Consider the following 24985-nt stretch of genomic DNA (forward strand, 5'->3'; position numbering starts at 1 on the left):
ACATTACAGTTTTATCAGTTTTAAGGTCTTCATTTAGGCAGGACAACTAGATATGGGGGATTGTGGTTTTCAATACCATAATCACCAACTTTCACTCATTGAGTATCTATACAGGTAACTAAGAGAACAGTCAATTTAAATAACAATGTTGTCATTCACTTGTAATTATTAACCATCGTTCAAAGGAAATGTTACTCCAGTTGCTAGAACATAACTGCATAACTTACCACAGTGCTGATTGTGAACTGTAGTATTTGCTTTGAAGTGTATTTATTTATGTACATTTTCTCTGCATTTTAGAAATGCTTTTCTGGCAGTTTCATTTAATTATGCGACTTAACTGCAAATGTTTTCATAACAGTAATTCACGGGCTTCCTGGTGACACTTCAGCTGTGGCAGTTACAGTAGGTCCCTCTACCTCATCATCTCCGCCATGGTCTGCTCTGTTCACTGTTTGTCAGATTGGGTGGTCAAACTGAATCTTAGCTTTCTGACTTTATGTTCCCAGCCTCTACCCAGGCCATTTTACAATAAAAGTATCATCTGTTTTAATAAGCTAAGTGTTAATATGTGTGAAAAGAATGATTTCCTAAAAGCTTTGATGCCCTGCAGGGGTAGAAAAATTATCATCCATCCAGCTGGCTCTTTTACAAAATACTGAAACCATATTAGCAACTTTTGCTTCCATTTGGTATTGCTCTAACTTTACTAGCATATGTTTTGTTTCCAAGTTCTCTTTGACTTTTTTGCTTATGTAGTAATTTTTTAAAATGTTGAACACACACACACACACACACACACAATTTGGGTTGATGTTATTTCTATTATGTGTCTTCCTAATCTAGCTAAAGTGCATACACTTAAGGTGAAAATAAGGTAGAGGCATTCTACCTTAGATTTGTCAGGACCAAGGAGATGTTTCAATATTTTGTCTTGGTGAGCTATTTACTACAAAGCTTAGCTATTCTTGCCATCAGTTCATAACAAAGGTAGAATTGTTTTTTTCCTCAAACATATATTCCACTTAACCTGCTCTTCATTCACTGTATTTTTTTAGAAGACCATTTCTGTGGCAGCAGTAACAAATGGAACTAACTAAAGTGGATGAAAGAAGCCGATATTCAAATAATGCATCAGTTTAGTTGTCCCAGTTATGTGCACGTTCCTTTCTCTACCTTAGCATCTGGCATGGCACTGAGTTTGCTTCCAAACCATTCTTTTCTAGTCCTAAAAGTTGTGTTATTTTGCAAATCCCCAGTAGAACAGTGGACTGTTATTCGTAAAGTAATTGTAAGGTCCTTAAACATCTAGCATTTGAAGTTGCACATTTTTGTTACTTTAATTAAAAATAAAAATAGACCCTAATTCTATTGATATGTCGTCAAGAATAACATGTATAAGGGGGTACTAAAAGCCCCTAATTAGCCAAGACTGAATTTGCCTCAATTACAGTTAGTAAATGAGAGGTTATCAAGTACGTGTTGAAAGGTAAAGTAGAATGTGTATCTTAAGCAACAGATCATTACTGAGAGACATTATATAATTATTGGAATTCCACTTGGCTTGAGCTTAAAATAATATTGTTAGGTGTCAAACAGTTGAAAATAATGACCCTAAATATACTGTTAGCAACCTTAGCTATTACAGATAAAAGATTGAAGAGAACAATTGTACTCAAGCATCATGACAAACTTTCGCTATTGCAATTAGAGTACTTCCTATATGAATAAGTAAATGAATCCTCCTAAGTTCAGATGCAGAAGAACACACACACACACACACACACACACACACACACACACACACACACACACCCCTAATACAGTGAGTTAACACAGGGTGGTTCTAACCAGCTCAGATAAGGGACTGCAGTTTCTGGCCATGCAATAGAAAGACTTAGCTCTCAAGAATGATGCTCTCTTTACTTAAATGAAATTCACTTAATTTTGGAAATACCACACCTAATGCTATTCTTATATAGAACAATGAGTCTACAAGACAGAGACATTCATCCTGCCCTGATACTTTAAAAAAGAACTCATGTGTTCTACTAAATAATATTTCTACATGATGCTGGGAAAGACTACTGTAAAGTCTGGAACTTTCCCTAACTACTTACGGTGACCTGGGCCTCTAAAACTTTTTAAGGAGTTAAACATCTTTGATTTTTTTATGGTTAAATATTCCAGAGCTCAGTTAAACAATGGCACCACTGCTGAAGGCCAAAACAATGAGCATTGCCCTAAATTTGTGCCCATTGTTTTTAGGTGCTTAAGAATGAGAATGGTAAAGTTTTCTATGAACAACCTACACAGTCACAGGCCATGACGAAATCTTCCTGAGCATTTCACACTGCTATTCTGGTTCCAGCCTCTGCAGATCCATAGATAAGCTCTGGGAGTTAAACCCAGGACCTCATATGTGCTAGGCAAGCACTGCACTACATCCCCAGCCCTTTTTATTTTGTGATAGGGTTAGCTAAGTTGCCCAGGTTGGTCTACTTGCAATCCTCCTGCCTTAGCCTCCTGAGTAGCTGAGATTACTGACATGCTCCACTGTGCCCAATGCTGTTTGGTTTCTTAACCAAGTGTTTAAAAAAGGAAAAGATTAAAAGCTGCTTTATCTTAAACATCACTAATAGGATAAACTTAGTTTTTGACATCAAATCTTGAAATATTACAATTTGAATTACCCTCTGAAGGTGATAAGTCAATATGAGTACAAGTAGGAAGAAGGCATTCTCTTGTACCCCTAAGTGATTAAACTTATGAAATGCTTTCTACTTAAAACAGAAAGAACTTCAAAAAAGTATAAATAAATGATGGCAGGTTCATGCTGTTAACAGAGGGACATCCTAATTTTTTCAAGCTATTGACATAATAAGGGTCTTAACCATCACCACCACTATTTCCTGGGCGATTCCATATGCCAAGAAATGTGCCACGTGCTTCACCCATATTGTTTCCAACCTTATGGGCTTGGTGCTTTCATTTCTTATTTTTAGGTTTAAGACTCTTCCACTAGAAAAGACATGTGATTTATTTAGTATTGTCAAATTTTAAAATTGTCTCTCTTCAGAGTCCATGAGCTCTCAAACACACCTCAGACTTAGAAAATTTGAAATAATAAAATAGTGTGGTAGGACGAGTACTGAATTGGAAAGCTAGAAACCTCAACTCCAACCACAGTTCTGCCATTAATTGGATGATGGCAAGTGGTATCATCTGTCTAAGACTCAGTTTAGTTAGTTTATGTAAACTGAAAATGTTGGTCTAAAGCTCCAGATGGCTTCTGAAACCCTTCCAAGTTTTAGACCAATGATTCTTTTTTTTTTTTTTTAATTTTAGCATTTTATGACAGAAATGACTGGGTTGGTTGCTTACAGTTTTGCATGCCAGGATAGCAATTTCTAAGTTCCTTTGTGATAGCCAGGTAAGAGCAAAGCGTCCCACCTAAGAAGCAAGTACACTTAGATGAGTTGGAAAGAGTTTATATAAAAGAATAGTTGTGCCGTAAGACATCTTGTGCATCTGCCATCATGGTTTTCAAATCCAAATTTAGAACAGGAATTGGAGCTCATATTTTCTGTATGCATACCAAATGTTTCCAGGTAAGCAGGATATTTGAGGCATTATCTCTGCCTCTTAACATTGAGACACATGCTACGTATAAAGTCTACATGTTCCATGTACTTTTTTGTTTAAAAATAGTGCTTTATCTAGTTAAGATAATCTAAAGGAATCTCTCCTATGTTAGGAAAGATCATGGGTTTTCCCCCCAAAATGTGGGTGGGGTTCTGTTTTGTAGTCTCTCTTACTCCATATCCCTTTTCTAACATATAAAAAACATCATTGTCTGCATTCCCTAAAATTTTTGTCAGGTCAAATTTATCTTCAACTTGTCTAATCTAAAAAAAAAAAAAAAACAAAAACACTATGGTATAAAGATTGTCTAATTCTCCAATTCCATTTTTAATGCTGCCTACGATGTTTCTTCCCAGGCAGGGCGACTTAATCAGGACATGTAGAACAAGCCATAGGTTTCCATGTGTCAGGAGAGATGCTGGGAAGTTCCTGGAGAACTTTGGTTCTCTGGGCTAGAAAGTGGCGATGAGTCAGAAGTCAGAACTGACATCTACTGTAATTACCACAGCATCAGCCTCTGCCTTCATTTCCTAAGATCCAGGAACATTACATGTGAAAGCAACTGGGAGCTGACTAACGTACATCGACGACTGCCTAACTCTGAGCCTTTGTAAGCTTCGGGGCGTTGCCCATCTTGAGTCCCTTGGAACAATCTCCCTTTAGCTTTCCTGTTGCCGAAGGCACACCAGGGTGCAGGATCTAATTGGCAAATCATGCAGACTACACATTCTCTTGTGTTATAAACTGATTAAATATTTAATTGTTGAGGAGTTTCATCTCAATGAGATTTTTTTAAATATTGTTATGATATCTTGTGAAATTAAAAGTAATTCTTTAAATGATAGTTAATCAGTTATATTCATCCAAACAGTGTTTCATAAAGAATTAATTTCTAAGGACTTTCCATGAAAAGAATTCTTACTTTCTAGTGAAGAAACTAAATTGAACATTTGGAGCAAGATTGACCTAAGTTATATAAATAGCCCATTTATGCTTATGATAAAAGGAAAAAAAATTGAAAGTATTTCAAGTGAAGGTGCATCTCAAAATAAAACTAATTTTGCAATTGTGTGCTCTTACTTGTCTCTACACTCCCCAGTAAGAAAGGAGGGGATGATTGAAATTTTCATTTACTGTAAAATGCCCAAGCTTTTTAATGTGGAATTTATTCTACCTTGGTAGAGCAATGCTACTAGTCTTAACTTCAACTTAGTAGCATGTTAATTTCCTAAGAATAACTAAAACCAACAAAACATGGATAAGATACATGGTTAAGAGATGATCAGATAAAACTATTTTTTTTAATAGTACCAGGCTTTGAATCCAGAGGCACTCTTATCTTTTCCCCATTTTATTCTATATTTTGTGACAGAATCTCACTAAGTGCTGAGGCTGGCCTCTAACTTTTAATCCTCCAGCCTCAGCCTCCTGAGTCACTGAAATTACAGGTGTGTGCCATTGCACCCAGCTCGATAAAACTTTCTGTAAAACACTTGCTCACTTGTATTTAGAGCTGATGATGTACTTTCTCAGTCATATTCTTTGAGTGAATTTTTCTGTGTATGTCATCAGCCTCTTTATTAGAAATGCGGACTGGAACCCATTAAGATGGAAGACTGTTTTTACCCTCTTACATTTCTTACAATTCTAAGGCATTACAGATATATTCTCTTATAAGTTGATGTTGATTTAAAAATAGCAGTTTTCCTCTTTTCAGTGAATTTTCACTTTCAAATTTCTAGACAGTCGTTATATGGACTAAATTAATATAGAGTCCCATGACAGTGTGTTCTCTTTTTGGTTTTATTTTGCTATAAAAATTGTAAAAATATAAAACACTAATTGTTGACCCATGATTCCCAACCATGCTTTTTCTGTCAAAACTCACATACTAATATTATTCCCATGTCATAACCACTATTGTCCAGCAATAGAAAGGAATGGATAATGTAAATTCAATGATGTATTTGAGGCTGTCTGAAGTAATTGATTTGTAAATATTGTTATGTTATATACTCTGGTACCTTATTGTGTTCTAAAGGCAGATCAAAAGTTTGACTAATCTGGGACTGGGGTTGTGGCTCAGTGGTAGAGTCTATGCCTAGCAAGCGTGAGGCCCTGGGTGTAATCCTCAGCACCACATAAAAATAAAAGGTATTGTGTCCACCTGCAACTAAAAATACATATATTTAAAAAAAAAAAACGACTTTGACTAATCTGCCTGTGGTGTTTTCTAGGAGCAGCATGTTACTCCTCTCCAATCACACATCTTTTAGTTCTGCTACACATTGTCTTCCTGATGCTGTTTGTTTGTTTGTTTTTAATTGTACATACTCTTGCTTTTGCCTGCAGTGTCCTAACTCACATTGAAGTCATTGGACCACTTATAAACCTACTCTCAGTCAAACCTGTTCTCTCTGTTGTCTCATCTGCCTCATAAAGTGGCATTTGGAGATTGAGCCTGAGCTTTATCCCCCATCAAAGTTTGTTTCTCTGTAAAACCTCTGCTCTCGAATTACAGAATTACAGCTGTCTGGTTCATTTGAGTTAATAATCCTCATTTTAATGTTAAGTTATTATTTGTAAGTGTAAGAATTTATAAAAGGATCTACTTTTGATGTATGGTGTATGCCAAAAGAGCTTTGGCAAGTCCAGACGCCGTTCAGAGAGGCCAAAGGCCCTCATTTGAATCTAAGCTGTTGGTAAATTAAAACCTGAGAAACTTGAGATAAGCGTGCCTAATTGCCTAAAAAACTCAACAAGAAAATGTATTGTAGCTTGTTGATCTTATTTCTTTGATAATTCAAAAGGATCTTTAAGAAATATGTGGACTTCTTACATGGATTCTTGAAATGTGATCATGGAACACAATTGTCATTTGGCACATGCCCAGAAGTAGGCATCTTTGCATGAGGCACCTGGACATATGTGGCAGGTCTGGTAGAATCAGCTAATTAACAACACAGGCTTAAACAGGCACCTCATCTGGCAGTGCAGTTAGTTGCCTGATGGTGCTCAGCAGGATTCGGTAGTGCTTTTTATTTTTCTATCCTAATGGTCTGCTGCCCACCTAATTTTGCCTTATTGTCAGTCACTACTTACCGCAGCTTGGGGCCCTCCCAGGAGGCTAAATTATTATCAAAGGATTAGGGAGATGTAGCCTTGCAGCTCTGACATTTCTGATTACTTGTCTATGCCAGAACACTAATTAGCTGTGACTAATTAAGAAAAATGTTCCTGCCATAGAAAACCATTTAAAAGAACTGAGAAGTAGAAAAGCAATTCAAAAGCTGAGCAGTGCTCAGATTTGCTGATGCTCTTTAGATTTTCACTAGAGCCCTAACTCACCTTTAATTGTGCTCAGAATTAAAAAAAAAGAAGGAAAAAAAAAAAAAAGAAATGAAGAAAACTGGAGATTTTTCTTGACTAAGAAAAAAATAAAATTTTTGCTGATTGTCTAAGCTCTTTTAGCAGTGGTAAAATTGTCTTTGATGAATGGAAGGCAGCAGAACTTTCATGTTCTTCAAGAAATATTTCTAAACGCCAGTTGAAAAATGTGCTTTGTGTTCATCCACCTAAGCCAGGAACAATGACTCAATAGTCAGCAAAGAAATTAGAACATTCTCTCTACTGATTTTATAAAAGTGTTAAATGGATTATAAGCAACATGTTGAGCATTTCCAACCTTATTTAGTATTGATTTCATGCCCCTTTCACCTAGAGAGGGTCTGGAAATTCCAACTCTTGCCGGTAGAGCCTAATTTTAGCACGGTTGACTTTGCATGCCTATACTTCAACTGGCCACTAATGATTTTATTAAAGAAAATGACCAGGTCTCCCGAGACTAGCATCTCCTTCAGTTGACCAGTACAGCATCTCACAGAACTGATAACTACTACTCTCCTTTCCTTCAATGCTAACTTTATATGCAAATAACACATGACTACAAGGCCATTTTCTATGGTGACTTTCTCTACTCCCCCTCTGTGAGCCACCTCCTTTGCTAGCCCTCCCTGCCACCCCCTCTGCAGGATTGGCCGCTCGCAAGTGGACGCAGCAGTAGCAGCCAGGTTGCCACTATTGACTAAATCCAACCAAAAGAAAATCTGTGTACAGAAGTGGCTTTTGTGGCCAAACATCATTAAATGTGTTGATTGAATGCATTTGCCAGAAACTATATAGAAGAATAATTTATAAAGACACTTAAAAGCACCTAAATTCTAAAGAGAGCCCTCTATTTTCTGACAGACCAGCTCTAGATAAGAGAACACCTAAATTCTGCTGTTTTCATTTAGGCAAAATATTTTGATGGAAAATCCTAGCCCCTACCTCACCTAAGTTCTTCATGCCACATTTTAAACCCATTTCCCCTTTTCCTCTCACTGAAGAACAAAAAGCAGGTAGCCAGCATCCTCTAGGGACTAATCCTTGCTATATATGAAGACTGTTATTAAGGCACCTGTCACCCTTCTCTACTCCAGGATAAATAATCCCTATTTGTTTAACTTTTCTTCTTAGGTCCCTTTTGTAGCCCTTTAATCATCTTTGTGGCTGTCCTTTGAAACGTCTCAAAGTGTCCTCCGTCATGCTCAGGGTTTAGAGTCAGGGGTAGGATGCAGTGTTTGAATGTGGCTGAACAGGATTCTTATAAGCCTTATTCTACTTAGGCATTCTACATTTACTTTCCCATATTTTGCTCTCCTCATTTCCATAAATTTGGCTCTTTGTGTGCCTTATATTTATTTTCATCAACTTTCCTTAGTTACTCCTGTCTGTATATGTTTATTTTATGTTTTTATGTATTGTTTTGGTGGTAGATGGACACAATACCTTTATTTATGTGGTGCTGAGAGTCAAACCCAGTGCCTCACACATGCTAGGCAATCACTCTACAACTGAGCCATTGCCCCAACCCTATATATGTTTATTGATGGAGAATATCCATTCAAGCAATGTTTTGCATGTATTAAGTCTGGAAAATAAATCTGTTTCACTATTTAATTACCATGTGTGAGGAATGGTAGTGATTGTTGGGATTCAGATGCTTACAGTGGCTTTGTCCCACATAATTAGATATATTTGCCACAATGATTAAGTAGGATTCTAATCAAAATAGGAAGTTCTACTCCCTCTTATTTCTCATTTTTTCTCATCCAACCTGTATTTATTGATTTTTTTTTTTTTCCCCAGTACTGGGGATCAAACCTAGGAGCACTTTATCACTGAACTACATCTCCAGCCCTGTTTTTTGTTATTTTTGTTTTATTTTTTTCACTTAGAGAGAGGGTCTTGTTAAGTTGCCTCAAACTTATAATCCTCCTGCCTCAGCCTCCCTAGTAGCTGGAATTACAGGGGCATGCCTCCACACCTGGTCATTGAACCTTTTTAAAAATCACACACTGTCCTAGCAGCTGGGAGCACAATATGAAACAAGATAGACAGGTTCCTGCCCTAAAGGTTACTTACATATTTATATCCAAAACTGGTGTTCTTGACAAATGGTAAATTTCCACATAGCATGTTGTAGTTTTCATCTGCAGAATAAAGATATTCACAGATATTTTTTCAAATGGAAGTACTACAGAGAACTATAATTCAATACCCTTTCAAAATAGACAATAGTGATTATTGATGTTATGTATTTATTCTCTCTCTTGTTTCAAGTCGATAATTGGAAATTTTGCAAAAGTTCAGTGCCAACAGTTTGGACTTAGTTCCAGAGCTCAAAACATTGAATGCTAGGACTTCGAAACAAAACCGTACTCTCCCTTTCTATCTTCCTGGGTTCTTTGCTCAAAAGCCAAAAGAGCTCTCATAGTCTCTCAGAGGTCAATGTTCCCACAGCAACAATATTTTTCTGGTGTCTTTCTTAAAAAAACAACTCACAAAGCCAAAAAGTAGAGAAGGTGCCCAGGACATTCACTGGTGAAAACACCCTGAGCAGCCACCATATCTGCATGTATGCCCCACGGTCCCAGATACCCTCCAGGAGTGGGTGTTAGTCCCTGAGCATATACTGAGGTATGGTCTCTGGAGAACCAGTCCAGAGCTGAGCATATCAACCTCACAAGCTCATATGTTAGCATATCTGTGTATGTGTGTGTGTACATGTGGACACTCATATATGTACATAGATGTGGAAGTTTACTAATTTGCAGGACGTCATCCTTTTTTCACCTATCACCTACAATGAAATTAGACTATCACATTTAAGTTCCATTTTAGTTCTGTGTTGAAATTTTTTAGCCAAATGTAGTTGCTTCCTTTTTGATAATTTCTGCAACTTTAGCATCTATTACATTTTCCTATTAATGAAGTTTGATTCAAGCCAGTAGTGAATCTGGCTTGGTTATAAATCTTTTATTTTTCCTGTTGAAATGCTACCCTGATATTTTGTGTATGTCTATATATCTCCATATACATATAGATATACACACATATATAGCATTTTATATTTCTAAATAATTAAAAACAAGTAGTCCTTCAACAGATAGGTAATGCACCCTATGTGCCAGACACTGCTAAGGACTGGCGATATTAATAAAAATAAGGTTCAGTTAATGCCTGTTGGTGCTTACAGCAGATTGAAGCAGACACCTACCACACTGTGCAATATTCTTATAGACACCTGGATAGAGAACTAGGAGCAGAAAATACGGGAGCACCTAATTCTCCCTGGTAAACAATAATTTTGGTTTCGTAGCAAAGATAATGAATGAGCTGACTCTTAAAGGCAAACAGGAATCTGGCCAGGGAGATCAAGTTGGTAATAAATGTCCAAACCAAGGGACTGGCAGACCAAGACACCAAAGGTATCCAAAACTCCAACAGGTAGTAGAGTTGCAGGTCATCAGGTTTGCTGCAGATGGCTCCTACAGCAGTGCACCATGAATCAGAGACAGAAAGACAGATGTTTACTCCAATCCAAAAGCAATTTTGGAATGTTTTTCATTTTTTTAAAAGTCTGAAATACAAAACCCTTCTAACAGCTAATTCTAAGTCCTAAGTTTTATCTCCAAACTAAACAGTACTATTCAATTTCAGCTCTGAGACTCCACAATCTTTATCAAGACCCTATATTACTGATTTAAAGTAGAATGTTGACCACAAATTTACATATATTATTCAAAGTGAGTTTTTTAACCAGATGAAAAAATCATATTACCTGACTGAATCATTCTTAGAAAATGCCTGTACCCCAAACTGGTACAGACTCCCTCATAACTGGATTGATTTCCGAGTTCAGTCAACCATAAATTAATCATTTCACTTAAAAGATTAACCAAACCAGTATGCATCCCATCACTGGTCACCAAGTAGGGGAGGATAGAACAACTGATTATCTGAAATTTTTACTTTATTTCACTAGTCTTTTTAAAAGCACCAGGAAAGGAGCCACAGAAGAAACTTACAGAGGCACTTGAGTACTTGATAATATATAATATGGCACTATATGAATTTTAATGCCCTGTACATAGAGAGGCTCATTTGATATCAGTATTAGTCAGGACATTTTGAGTGAAGGGAATTTTGGAATAATGAAGGAATAGTGAATTGAACAGAGCTCATGTAGTTTCTGATTTGTGTAACTTGTCCTGTTTTGTAACTTATTCTTCAGTGTAAAGAAGATCTAATTTGTCTAGAACTCTTTCTTTTATTATACTCATGGACTTTTGAAAGAGAAAGTATAGAGATCACAAGATAGTATATTCAGCATTCAACATCACTTATTGGGCACCTACTAAATGCCAACACTCCCATGTTAATGCTTTTTACAGTTTCTATTTCTTAGTAGATATTATAATGCTTAGAATTTGCAGAACTTACTAGTAAAGTTTGAAAACAGAAAATCAACCCGTTTGTGACTTTATTCAACATCAAAGAAAAAGATGTGAAGCAAATAGTTCTCTGATCTGTGTTAAGAAAAAAAAAAAATGAAGGAAATCATATATAGAGGGTTCCCCCATGCATGAACTAAGGATTTTTTTCCCACTGTTTTTATTGTTGTTGTTTGTTGTTGTTGTTGTTGTTGTTTGGTGCCACTGGTGGCATTTAACCACTGAACCACATCCTCAACCCTTTTTATGTTTTCTTTTGAGGCAGGGTCTCAAGAAGTCGCTTAGGGCCTCACTGAGTTGCTGAGGCTGACTTTGAATTTGCAATCATCCAATCTCAGTCTCCCAACTCACTGAGATTACAGGTGTGTGCCACCGTGTCCAGCACATTGGGTTTTTTTTTTTTTTTACAGTGGAAATAAGAATATGTTTTTGTGTTTTTAAACATGAGTGGGCATAGCACTCCAAACAACCTTAAGAAGAGAACATGTAAGAGATGAATAGCCTAATAGCCATTTAGCTATTCCTGCACTTCCTAACAGGGAGTGCAGTTCTTCAAAAACTTATTTACATTACCTATTACATCATTGGATTTACAAATATATCTGGTCTTTGGAAATGTGAATTGCTTCAACCTGCAAGAAAATTTGATGACCTGGTTTGAAACAGTGCAAAGGCAGCTCCTACATTTGTGCGCAATCCTGTGTTATAACTGTCAGTGACCTCCAGGAATGAGAGAGGTTGTTTTCTTAGTTTTCTACTAGAAACATCAGATTGTATTGATGGAACAGAAATCCAGGCTGTTTCCTAGGAAGAAATGATATAACATAGTAGTTATAACACAGACTCTGGAGCATATATGTAAATCTTAATCTGCCACCTATTATACCTGGTGTACAAACTTGAATAAGTGAATTGCTTAATTGAAATTCAGTTTTCTACCTATGTAAGCTTAGTTTTCAGATATGCAAAATGGGAATAATAACATCCACTTCATCAAGGTTCTTGTCAGAATTAAATGAAATTTGAACTGATTAACTGGAACTTCCCATGGAAAATAAAGAAAATATCAGATGCTTTTATAATCAGAATTTTTACAAATAATATCAGTAATAAAAACAACAATAACTAATACTTCTTTTTAAATCTCATTCATTCCTCATTTCATTACTTCATTTTTATAATGCATCTGTATATTAAGAGGCCAAAATGAATAAGTTACAAACAAAATAACAGACAATAGAGTCAGGGAACTCTAGACGCATTTTTCTTTAGTCTGGAAGAATAAAGTTGTATTGAAGCAGCTTGTAAGACCCAAAAGAATAACAATTTGGCTTTTCCTCTTAGTTAATTTTTACAAGAATTACAAACTCATCCTGCTCTTTCCTCTAACAGTCAAATCTAAACTTATGGCAGTTCTATAGGGCATAGGATATTATGTTAAAACTAGAGTCTCAAAATCTGTCCCTACTATTAGAGGTAAACTGAGGTATAGACAAGGCAAGTGACAGGTTCAGTAGTCTAAGAGGGGCTACTGCCCACCCTCCCTGGTTCTTCATTCATGAGTTTTTACTCTCATGTTGACAGCTACCCCTCAGTTGCCACCAGATGCAGCTCTGTGTCTGCCCCCTCCCATGAATTTCTCTGGGTCTTGCTGGCAATTTTGGTAGGTGTCGGGTAGGTTGAGAGCTTCCTGTATTTTTAGCTGTAATAGGCCGCTTTCAGTTTTCATTAAGTATAGCCCTTCATCCTATTATAAACCAGCCAAAAAAACTCACACTTAAAACTTTCAAAATGCTTGTGCTTTGGGGGTCTGTTTTGTGGATCTAGGTATGATAGTTTCAATGGGATGCTTGAACAGAGGGGGGAAATGATGTCATTATTGTATCAAATTTACCAATAAAAAATTTTTGCATTTGAGTGTTAAGAAATGGGAAGTGACTGAAATAGAGCCATAAATAGAGTTATAGTAAGTAGATTGTTGATGAGAGGAACACTCAATGAATAATGGCGCATTTATATTTTTAATATACTAGTAAATCCATAAGGCATTCATTTTTCTAAATTTTTGTTGATCCCAAAGCAACTAAATGATCCAAAAGGATGGCTTATATTTCTCGATCATCTCAAAGCCTGTAGCAGTTAAAAAACAGTGTTCATTCTTTTACTCAGTTCAACTTCACATTGAAAAATAACATATTTCCTAAGGTGAGATTTTCTAGGTGTTATTTTATTTCAATACAGTGACTGAACTCTTATAAAATAGCTTCTCTGGAAATAAATGAAGATAATATGTATACATACTGTGGAAATTTAGCCATTCCACGTTTTATTACACTAAAAAGTGTCGGTTCTTTTTTCTTTCTTTTTTCTGTTGTTCACCTATTGAGACAAGCCTAGCTGGAGAAGAATGAAAATAAATAAACTAGTTGCACCAATTCATAATCAATAAAAAGCTAAACACTTAAGCAGAAAATATATCACAGATTTGTGCCCTAGCAAAGCAGCTATTTTTACCTTTCCATCATCATCAGAAGCCGCATTCTGACAGAAATCATTTGGTTGAAGCAGCCGTGATATATAAACCCTATGGGGCCTTGTGATTCAGATTTAGGAATATCAACCACAGAGGGTCTAAAGGCATTGTGCATTAGTATGTATTGAGACCTCTTTCCAGGTGGCAAGCAGCTGGATTTTCGAAAAATAAAACTTCCAAAATAAATGTGAAGGGCTTGTTCCCAGGTGATAAGTGTTATGTTTAATGGAATCATCCTCAAAATGTTATAAGCAAGGCAAAAAGGGAGTTGTGCATATTTAATATATTTGTTTTGTATTTCCACTGGTCAACAGAATAATGAAATTCCTTAACTACTTCTCTTTAACTTGCATGAAGAAAGCACGGTATGTTGCTAAATCTCTTTTCACCAGCTCTGCGGAGAAACAACTTTAATCCTTGTTAGAAAATTGCCGAGTCTGGGACTGACAAAGAGCTCATGCTTGTTCTATTGTTAGTGCTCCTGGGCCCCAAGAGCAGAGCCCTTTACAGCTGCGTGGATCCCGCCCGGCTCAGCTGCACTATTTAGGAGAGGAGGTTTGTCAATTTCTATTGACAATGGAGAGAGTTTTTCAGGGCCTGTAGCAGTGCTGACACAGTTGGGGATCAATGCCAGCCATTCAGACTGCACCCTCTTTCATTGCTTTGGTTTGTTAATTCAAGACTAAAGGTCCACTGAGGGGGTTCAGGGTGTTTAAGAAAGCTGATGAACTGTTTAAGAAAGCTGATGAACTGCAAGCGTTTATAGCCCTGGTGTGGCAATTTCCATAGTCAGTGGCAACTCCTGGCACTGAGGGAGCTGTGTCCTTGTTGACCCTCTTGTTATTAAAAATGCACAAGTGCTGCGCTTCTCAATATTTCAACACTCTTTCATCGTCAATACCACCTTCTGAGCCCTTCAGCTTGTTGCTTGCTCTAAAGATCTTCTTAGATTGGGTTTGAAAACTTCACCTTAAACACTAGATTAGACTGATGTTCTGTTTTCCGTGCTCCTGTTGATTTGTTGAACCTTCCCAGGGCTGGAAAGCAAGTAGCAGCTTGATGGGGAGACGGGCTGCTAATATGATTTACCAGTCTACAGTCATGCACAATAAGTGTGAATAAATACAAGGGTCTCACAGAGTCAACCCTAGCCTTTCCTTTTCTTTTATTTTCGCTTTAAAAGAGATATCTCAAGAAAATGAAGTGAGTAATGCATGCCCTTACAGGAGTTGAATGAACCACAAAAAAGAAAAAAAAAAAAAAAAACACACACACACACATATTTTTTGTTAAAGTGGTAGGCTGCTGTCATGGACTGATGTAGAAAAAAATTGTAAAATATACAGTTACTGCTTTATTCCTGTGTAGACCAAAGCAAAGAATAAAACAGTAATGCCATGTCGTTGGCTTCACTGGGGGTGTGGAGCCCGGTCCCTGTCATCCCCTGAAGGGAAGAGTAAATAGTCAGCCAAGTTATTTGACAAAATTAACTTTTACAGAATGAAAAGGCATTCCCTAATGTTTGGACTTTACTGCACATTCACCCTTTTCAAGTTTTTTTTTTTTTTTTTCATTGTTTGATTCTGGAGGTTGATTTGATTTGGTTCCGTGGGGGAAGTCAGTCTAGTTTTGACCTTGAAGATTAAAAAAATGGGACCTACTGTATTTTCAGCTCTCAGAAGAGAGGCACATTAATTTCAGCACCAGAATTAGGAAAGTGCTGGACCTTTCTGTTGGTGGCTTTGTTTCTTTGGGGGTTGGGGGGTTGCCTCCAGTTTCACCATATACAAGAAAGCAGCAATGTAGTGGGAATTTTGTCCTTGGTCGCCTATTCTCAGTGGCAGCTCTGAGCTAAGCTACTGCTTTCCCTTAATCATCTGCTCAATTTAGCTGCAATTCTTCTTTAAAAGTGGAAAATATAGCCTCATCAAACAGGAAAATTATTCCTAGAGACTTTTCCTCATAGAATAACTTGTTGCCTTCAAAATAAGATAATGCTTAAACATTTTACTCATAAGAGTTCTCTTTTTCTCTATATTTATTTGTAGGTCATTTTATTCCTAAATTCCTTCTCCTAGTTATTATTTTGACATTCTGTTTTTAAAGAAGTGTTAGCAATAACTTTCTGTGTTGTTACATTAAAGGTCCTTTCAATTATCATGTAATCATAAGTCGCATTACATATAATGAGACATGCAGTTAAATTATTAAATTATAGAAGGGGTTTTTTAAGAACATAAAGATACATATGGAGTAATTTCAAGTATTTTCATTTCCCTCATGCTTATGCAGCTTACCATGTAACTGCACAGTCTTAACAGATCAACTAATAGGTTTTGCAAGACTTCATACACTGTGTAGTAATTTCTGTCCTCCAACAAAATCGAAAATTTTACTATCCATTCCAATAAGACTATAATTTTAAGAGTCTAATCCACTTTGACAACCTTTTAGCTTTCAGATTATTGGGAGAGTGGTGTGGGGTCAGGATTTTAATTCAGCATACTCATTCGGTATTGCAGTCCATACCTGTGTTTACCTGTATAAAAAAAGAACTCAAGAAGTTGAGGCTATAAATAATTTGCAATAAGGAAGTATAGAACTTAAATAAAGTCAGAAATTAAAGTGAGTATGTGCTTATAAAAGATTTTGAGATCTCACATGTCACTAAGATACTGAATTCACTAGCAGTTTATTTTTTAAGACTTTAGGAGTGTATGTATCTCATGTTATAGAAGTATTTCTAATATTTTCACATGTCCTGAAAAATAAGAAAGTATTCATTAGGAAGGAGCAAAACTACATACATTAATAACATTTTCTAAAAAACCAGACTATCCTACAATTTAAAAACTTGACATTTCCAGTTATCCATTTGATTGATAGTATTTAGGAAATCAGTTATTCATTTTAATTTGCTTACCTCATTTTATGCATGTATGTTCAGCAAAATAATAAATTAGTAGAAATAAATGGTGAAATATGAAACTAATTCATTTTTAATTTATATGGAAAATGCCATTTCCTATTATACTGAAATGTATCAGTACAGTGTTAATAAATACAAGTCCAGATGAATTTCACATGTGCCTCCCTTAAGAGTTCTCTTAGATATTAAATGTACTGTTTTATTATTATTATGGAGAAAAAAATATTTAAGACTTTCTTCTATGCTTGAATATTTAAAACCATGTGTGTGCTCATATATGATCTGTCCTAGCATTCTGTTTGTGTATAGAAGCAAGGCACGAAATCACTTCTCTTTTAAAAAATCCTTTGTCATTTGCTAAGTGCTGAATAGACATTGATATTTCTGTTACCTGAATGAGTCGCATTATTCTTACAGTATTACCTAAACCTAGCTTTGTCACTGACTTCCTTAAAAAGTCACCATTCATGCTGGACTGACCTCTTGTTTTTGAAAATAGGAAACAAAATTTCTCCTTTCTTTTTTCTTCTCATAACATTATACAGGAGCAGGAAATTACATTCAGAGGACTTTCAGTGTTCCCCTCAAGGAAGTTGTAGTAAATAGACAAAAAGTACAAAACCCCTAAAAACACTTGCAAAATGAAACAGGTTCTTTCCTTTTATAATCCAGTCAACCACTTCTGTTTTATGATTCTTATAGGACACAAGATTTCCATCTTGATACTGTTCCTTTCTGTTATCTCAAAAAATCTTGGCAAATACTTAACTCAGAGTAGATAAAGGTCTGGTTGAGGATTGATGTTTAGTAAGCTGTGGATATTTTTTTGCCACCATTCATTCAAAATGTTGTTTCTAGGTATTGACGACATGGCTTATCCCATAACTCATTTACCATTTGAGTTTTACATAATATGTAGGCTAGTAGGAAATTTTCTTTTGAAAACAATTTACCTGTTATTCTCTGCTGCTTGATTCTCCATTCAGCTCCATAATATGTATTTAGTACCCATTGTTACTCACAAATTACAAAGCAGGCCACTAGGCTGCAAAGTGCAAAAACACTGTTTCCCATGAATATGTTACAGCTGAAAGACTGTAATGTTAATTCATGTAAAGCACAGCCTAGGTCACCTTAGCAGATTTCCTAGCAAAACATGCAATTCTCTTAACAGGAAATTATAGCATTATTGACTTCAAGTGCTGATCTGTGGTCATTTCAGAGTGTTTCATTACCCCCTCATTACCGAATCTGTTAAATGAATACTGTAGAGGTTGTTTTCTTTTTTCTCCTCCCCACTGCCCCCATTCTTCTTTCCAGCAATGGTACAGCAACTCCATGAAAGTCATTTGTGTATGGTTGGCTGATAGACTAGACCTCCAGCTTCATATTTACCAACTGAAGACGCTCATCAAGATTGTGAAGGTAAATGAAATGTGTCTAGATGTCAATTGCCCACAGAGTTATAAAGAATAATGCAGATATTGTCATACCAAACAAAATAATGTTTGATATAACAGAGTGAATGTAAGTACTTAAAAAGCATAACTTATTAACAGTGATGTGCTACCATTTACTTCCATCTTTACCTGAATTACCAAATAATGGTCTTTTTTGCACTAATAAAAAATATTTGCTAGTGAGTAAACACATTTTTAAATGATATACATAAATCCACTAGCACATTTCTTAAGAATAAAAGTGTTCTCTCATAATTCATTCATTTCATATTCATTAGGATCATGTATTATTATGAGAACTTTGAACTGTATTTGTCAATAGAATAAGGAGAATCTTTGTTATTTTATTATATCCTGGTATGAAAGTATTACATTATCACTGCCTAAATTATTGTGTAAGCACGCCCCATCTTAGACATAAAAGATGACCATTTTGAGTGTTGAAGATCATCCAGAACTGCTAATGCAGATGTTATGTAAGTTCAACCAGCCATTTTGACCTTGCATTTTCTTGCTCTTCAAGAGAAAAGGTAATGACCCATATATTGTATCTATTGAGTTGGGGCTATAAAATAATATAGTTCTTCAACATGATTTTTCATACTTTGTAAATTCTAGTGGAAGTAAAAGATTTATCCCAAGTTTAACTTTTCTTAAAGTTGAAACAGAATTCCACTTAGGCTAAAAACATAACTCTATCCTACTGATCAACTGTTTCTTTAAATGGAAGGTCTTTACTTTCATTTTGTTCTTACTGATGTTACACATGTGTGGGTGCTCCTAGACATAATGTGAATTTTGCAGATGTATGTGTATGTACACACATGCACACTGGTTCTCAAAGTGTCATTACAGACACAGCATTAGTAGCATCACCTGGGAACTTGGAACTACAAGTTCCTGGGTCTTACCCCAGACCTATGAAATCAAAAACTGAGGATAAGCCCAGCAATCTATATATTAACAAAACCTTCAGAGGAGTCTAGTCATTGCCAAAGTTTGTGAAGAATCACTCTTTTACATTATTTTTTTAAAGTTTCTAAATTTAAATGGTTTCCATCACTGTCTTGGTTCTACAGTCTAATTCAAACATGAAATTTTTGTGCTATAGAGACACAGGTTATCACAGATTAGAAAGAACCACAAACAGGAAAATTCTGTCCCAAAGTCAGAAACTGGCCAGTCTACTGAGAGGTAGAACCAAATCTAAAATGCCACAATAATAGTTATGGTGATCAGTCATAAATAACCCATAAAGTAACTACTACTCACAGCATTTTAATATTCTACCCACACATTACTTTCAGTAGACAAAATATATTTGATCCAGAACACTTCTTACAAGATGTTATTTCTAAAAAACTAGAAGCACTTTGATCTGTTCATATTCAGCTTAATTCTCCATTGTTTGTTCCTTGTTTCTGTGAATGTGACATGGAGAGCTTTTAAGTGAAGTTTGTTTTTCAAAAAAGAGAATCTCCATAATGTGTTTACCTTCCAAAAATATCTATCTGTTCAGGTTGCAGCCCATGTTGTGATTCACATAAGGATTAGCTGGTTATCCTGGCCATCAGCCATATTTTCAAATCAGTGTCTTCTCTATTCAGGATGTCAGAAGTTACATATTCAGCCAACTGGTGTTAGCTGGTAGATTGTTAAGCTCTTTGCTTTGTTTTGAGAACTAAATCTCCATTTTTTATTTGCCTGTCATTTGTTTCTTCAAAGTTAATCTTTTTCTCACATCTACATCTAAATAATTAATGATCAAGCATCAGTGAAATTATTTTCAGCTTTACTGAGGTATAATTGACAAATTAAAATTATTTATACTCAAGGATATAATGTGACTATAGTGAATAACAACATATTGCATATATAAAATTTGCTAAGAGACTAGATCTAAAGTACACTAACCAGTTAATATTTTGTCAGAAAAGGACAAATAGCAATTTTATAAATTATACAGTGACACTTTTATTATACTCTTGTTCATTAAATTCATCTTATTTTATTATAGTCTTCATTATGATTATCGATAGTCAAAATTGATAAATATAAAATTAGATTCATATGTATGTTTGACTTTCCATTTTTGCTTTCCATAAGCAATCCCTAAGGCTCAGCTAGTGCTTTCTTGGGCTAATAGATTTAAACAAGTCATAGAGTTATTTTTAATAATTAAAAATGACTATATTCATAAGTACAGTCAGGGTGAATTGATGAATTAATGTCCTAATTAGTTTTTCTTCACTTTGAATATAAACAATCTTTACCAATTTCATACATAGGTTCATCATTCTTTAGAACCTGTATGGTTTTGTCATTTTCCTGTGAATTTTTATGAAGCCATTAAATAACACAGGTATAGAATTGTGAAGGCCCGTAAATGGGCTTTCCTTCCACCCAGGTCACGTGGACTTGACCTGCATATTTCAGCAGAGTTGTACATTCAACCCAGGAGCCAAGCTACTTGACTCTAGCAGTCTCTCTTACTCCTTGCAGGCATTGCCATTCTTCTGTGCCCAAGGAGACCCAGAGGTCATCAAAACATATATGATAGTCACCTCGGCCCTACAAAGACACATACACATAGTTGGTTCACTCATATTGCTGAGAAAAGAAAACAAAATACACCCCAGGAAGATTTCCGTGAAAAATTAGTCTCGTGAAATTACTTGAGAAGTTTTAACATCAAAATGATTTATTTGGGAAGGAAGTAGAATTGCCAAATAATAATATTGGCTGTTGAATTTACATTCTTCCTAGTGGTCAAAGGGTATTTAAAAGTAGATAACATTAATCAGCTGCCTCTTTTGCTAGAAGAAAAGAAGACAAGTGAGCAGCACGCTGAGGCAGGCACTTGTCTTAAATAAGAGCCAACAAGGCCATTGCAGCAGCCAGATTGGATATCCAAGTGCTGGTAACATTTTGTGAATCCTAGAGAATGAGAGATTGCAGGATGTCTACCTTGTACCTCTCCTAACTGCTTATTACTTGCTAATAGAATAAGTAAGTGGCCTTAATTGTATGTAAATCAAAAAGCCCTTGGGACTACAAAGCCACCATTTAACTTATTTATAATTAAGCTAAGTCTTAAGGAAAATTATTCGAGTAAAACACGAAAATCAGATCCAAAAGCTCAATATACAATTGTCAGTGTGACAGTAGTAATTTATATCAAATGCATCATCTGAGAGTGAATATTTTGTGTGCTCAATGTGGTTTTCATCTGACTACAAAATAATGATAGACTTGAACACAAATCTCTGTGGTACTAATGCCATGTATATTAGTTACTAAATTCTCTAGACAAAAATTTGCATTTAAGAATTACTTCACTGGTTCTGATGTGTGTTCCCTTGGGTTTGAGTATGAGATCCTATCACTTTAGTCATAACAACTTATGACGTAGAATAAACTTGTAACTTCCTCACAACAAGCTCATTCAGTTGAGAAAGAAAGGTGGTGAATTGTATGTCTTCAAAAACTTTAAAATTTCAGTGAAAATAGAGTTGGTCTCTTAAGAAAATTATGAAATTTAAGGAAATTTTGTCTAAATTATTTAGACCAGCTGTGTTAATTGAGGGAGCCTAAGATATACTTCATAACTCATGTGAATATACCATCAGTTCAAATGTCTGAATGTTCTGGTATTTTCTGAATGTTGTGATAGAAGTATTCTGAACACATCTGTTAAGTAAAATCAAGCATCTCGTACTATTAATTTCCAGATACTGGAGTTGTGATTTGGGACCATGAAAGACAATATCTCTCTTTCTTATTTAACTCTTTTCATCTATTAAGTGCAAACAACAACCAAAAACAAACAAAATAAGTGGCTACCAGCAATCATGTAGAACAGAACAGTGACAGATATATACTGGTACTTTGACCAGTCCATTGAAGTCTAGCTACTTAATACTAAAAATCTAACTAACATAGGTCAGTAAAAAAATTGCAAAGGATATTTAGCACTGAAGATAGCCTTTGAAGTGCCCCCACCGGATGAAATATCTTCATTTTCTCTTTGTTTCTCTATTCAAGGGAAAAAATGATGATATGCCATCCTGTTTAGTCATGAAAAATATGTGAAGATCATCATACTTTAAAAAATGAACATAAGGGGAGCTTTATAAATTACATATTTTAAGTGTCACAGGAGTTTTAAACAATAATATTTGTTCTATTTTATGTAGAATATGTTATAACATATAAATTATAACTGATTGTCTTACAAAAAATATAAATACTTGTTTTATCATCCTATATATGGAAAATTTTTGCCAGAATTTAGTACTTCTCATTCTAAGGTTATTTCAAAGAGAAAGGGAAAAATTCTTACAGGTATTTAGGTGTACACAAATTTTTATAGAGTGGTACATATAAATACATTTTGTAATCCACAAATGCTAAGACTGTGAGTTTCTTTTACTAATAATACACCTTATCCCCTAACACTCATGCATTTAAAATGAAATGTATCTTTCCATATTAAAGGAAATGCTTCTTACTTTAAAAACTAAAAATTTATTTTTATGAAAAAAAAAGTATATACATTTATCTTTGTTACAGATTATTGAAATAGTAAATTCTGTGTAATTAGGAATGGGGGAGGAGAGCTAATTTGTCATTTCATGATCACAACATCTTGAACTATTCATAGTGATTGTAGTTTAGGTAGCACTGTTTAAAATCATTCATTCCACTTTTCTTCCCACAAATCCACCAACAAGATGATTGACACAGGCAGCCACATTTGAATTCATTAGTGGATTTTCCAAGATGATTTTTGAAATGCCACCTGAGTGCATATACTTATACATGTAGACATACACACAAATGTGTATTCTAACTTATCTAAGCAAATTCTCCCTTCTTCCTACAGAAAACCTACAGGGACTTCCGACTGCAGGGTGTGTTGGAAGGAACGCTGAACAGTAAGACATATGACACCCTGCACAGACGCCTAACAGTAGAGGAGGCGACTGCCTCTGTTTCAGAAGGTGGGGGACTTCAGGGCATTACCATGAAAGACAGTGACGAAGAAGAAGAGGGCTGAAGACACACAGTTCTGGAGAAGGAAGGAGGACCTAGAATTGTTTTTGTTTTGGGGTTTTTTTTATTATTTTATTTTATTTTATTTTTGTAACTTGTTCTTGTAATTACATTTGTTGTCTTGACCAAATAAAAATGCTTGTATTTCTGTAAGAAGTAAACCTGGAGGTGGAGTTAAAAGGGAAAACGCCAAGTCTATTTTGGAAGAAGATCCTTCTTGGTGGTATAGCTTGACCTAAAATGATCTGTTTGTGATTGGAACAGGAACTTCTTTTTTTTAGCAGATTTGACCTCTTTTTTTTTTCTGTAATTACATCAAAGTAATGTCCTGTGTGTAAAGTGAGATATGTATTTCCCATGATACAACATTGTGAGAAGAAGCTACTTCTGATCACTGCACCAACTCTGTTGTACCTTTGTTAAAATGATGTGTACCTTACAATTTATAATTTATGCATAAGGATTGTTTTGTAGTTAATTTACCAGTGTTGTGATGTGTATAAAAATTTTGACCTTGGTTTTCGTTACTCTAAATTGGTCTGTAGGTGTTGTCCTGGGCTTAAAGGACTTTCAACTCTAAACATAGACTAGATTATACAATGGCTTGTGTCTTGTTCCATTCTGAACATTTCTTTCAAGTGTAAGAAATCTCAAGGTGTGCTTCCATCAATATACCATACTCCCCTACTTCTCAGTATAACAGCTTGCAGGCAATAAAAATCCATTTGGTCATAATTTCTGTATTTATTAGACTTGTATAGATTAAATGCAGTAAAATACGTTTGCAATATTTCACACCTCCCAAATCTCTGACTATGTGTCTTTGGTTTTTGTGGCATTTGTTTTGTTATGTTTTCAAGTAAATAAGCACTGTATTTTATGCCTAGTAGGTGCACAGATTGGCTAAAATGATTATTGTGACAGTATATATTCATAGCAAAGGAAATATTACATACTCAAATAGTGTATATTAGTAATTAATGTTAGCTAATAATTAGTCATGCTTGTAATGTTCACTAGCAATTGGCACTCTTGGTGGTAATTCCCTCACAATATTTTCTTGCTAGGATTTGGAAAGGTAGTAGTAGTAGTATGCTTGGTAATTTCTCTATGAATTTTTATTTTTGTAATTTTTCCTAAAATATAATGGAATATTGTGCTGCTTCATTCATTCATAAGTAATTTTTTTTTTTTTTAGATGAAGTCTTAAAGCATTGTCCAAGCTTGCCTCTAACTCTTGGGTTCAAGTAATCCTCCTGCCTTAGCCTCCTCAGTAGCCAGGACTATAGACACATATCAACCCACACCCCCAGCTATATTCATAAGTAATTTTTTTTAATGCTAGTAACCAAAGCCATCTCTACCACTAAGCTAACATCCCCAGTCTTTTAATTATGTTTGATTTTGAGGCAGGGTCTTGCTAAGTTACCCAGGTTGACCTCAAATTGGGTGTTCTTCTACATTAGCCTCCTGTGTGCCTGGGATTACAGCTGTGTGCCACTGGCCCCCCTTATTAGTAATTTAG

At 35.4% G+C, this 24985-nt stretch overlaps 1 protein-coding gene across 9 annotated transcripts in view; it reads left to right on the forward strand.

Annotated features, from left to right (window-relative positions):
* The window catches only part of CADPS2 (calcium dependent secretion activator 2), a 556850-nt gene extending 532593 nt beyond the window's left edge, over positions 1–24257 (forward strand). For 8 of the 9 annotated variants that reach the window (XM_079149831.1, XM_079149833.1, XM_079149835.1 and 5 more), the window contains 2 exons: positions 18266–18370; positions 23291–24257. In XM_079149831.1, coding sequence (XP_079005957.1) covers positions 18266–18370; positions 23291–23464 — 279 coding nt within the window. In that variant the 3' untranslated portion in view covers positions 23465–24257. Of the gene's footprint in view, positions 1–361; positions 8953–18265; positions 18371–23290 lie in introns of those variants that run through there. The other variant, XM_079149839.1, reaches the window with a different exon arrangement.
* The last annotated feature ends 728 nt before the right edge of the window (positions 24258–24985 follow it).

This window comes from Sciurus vulgaris, assembly GCF_902686455.1.
Source record: "Sciurus vulgaris genome assembly, chromosome: 8".
NCBI classification, from domain to species: domain Eukaryota; kingdom Metazoa; phylum Chordata; class Mammalia; order Rodentia; family Sciuridae; genus Sciurus; species Sciurus vulgaris.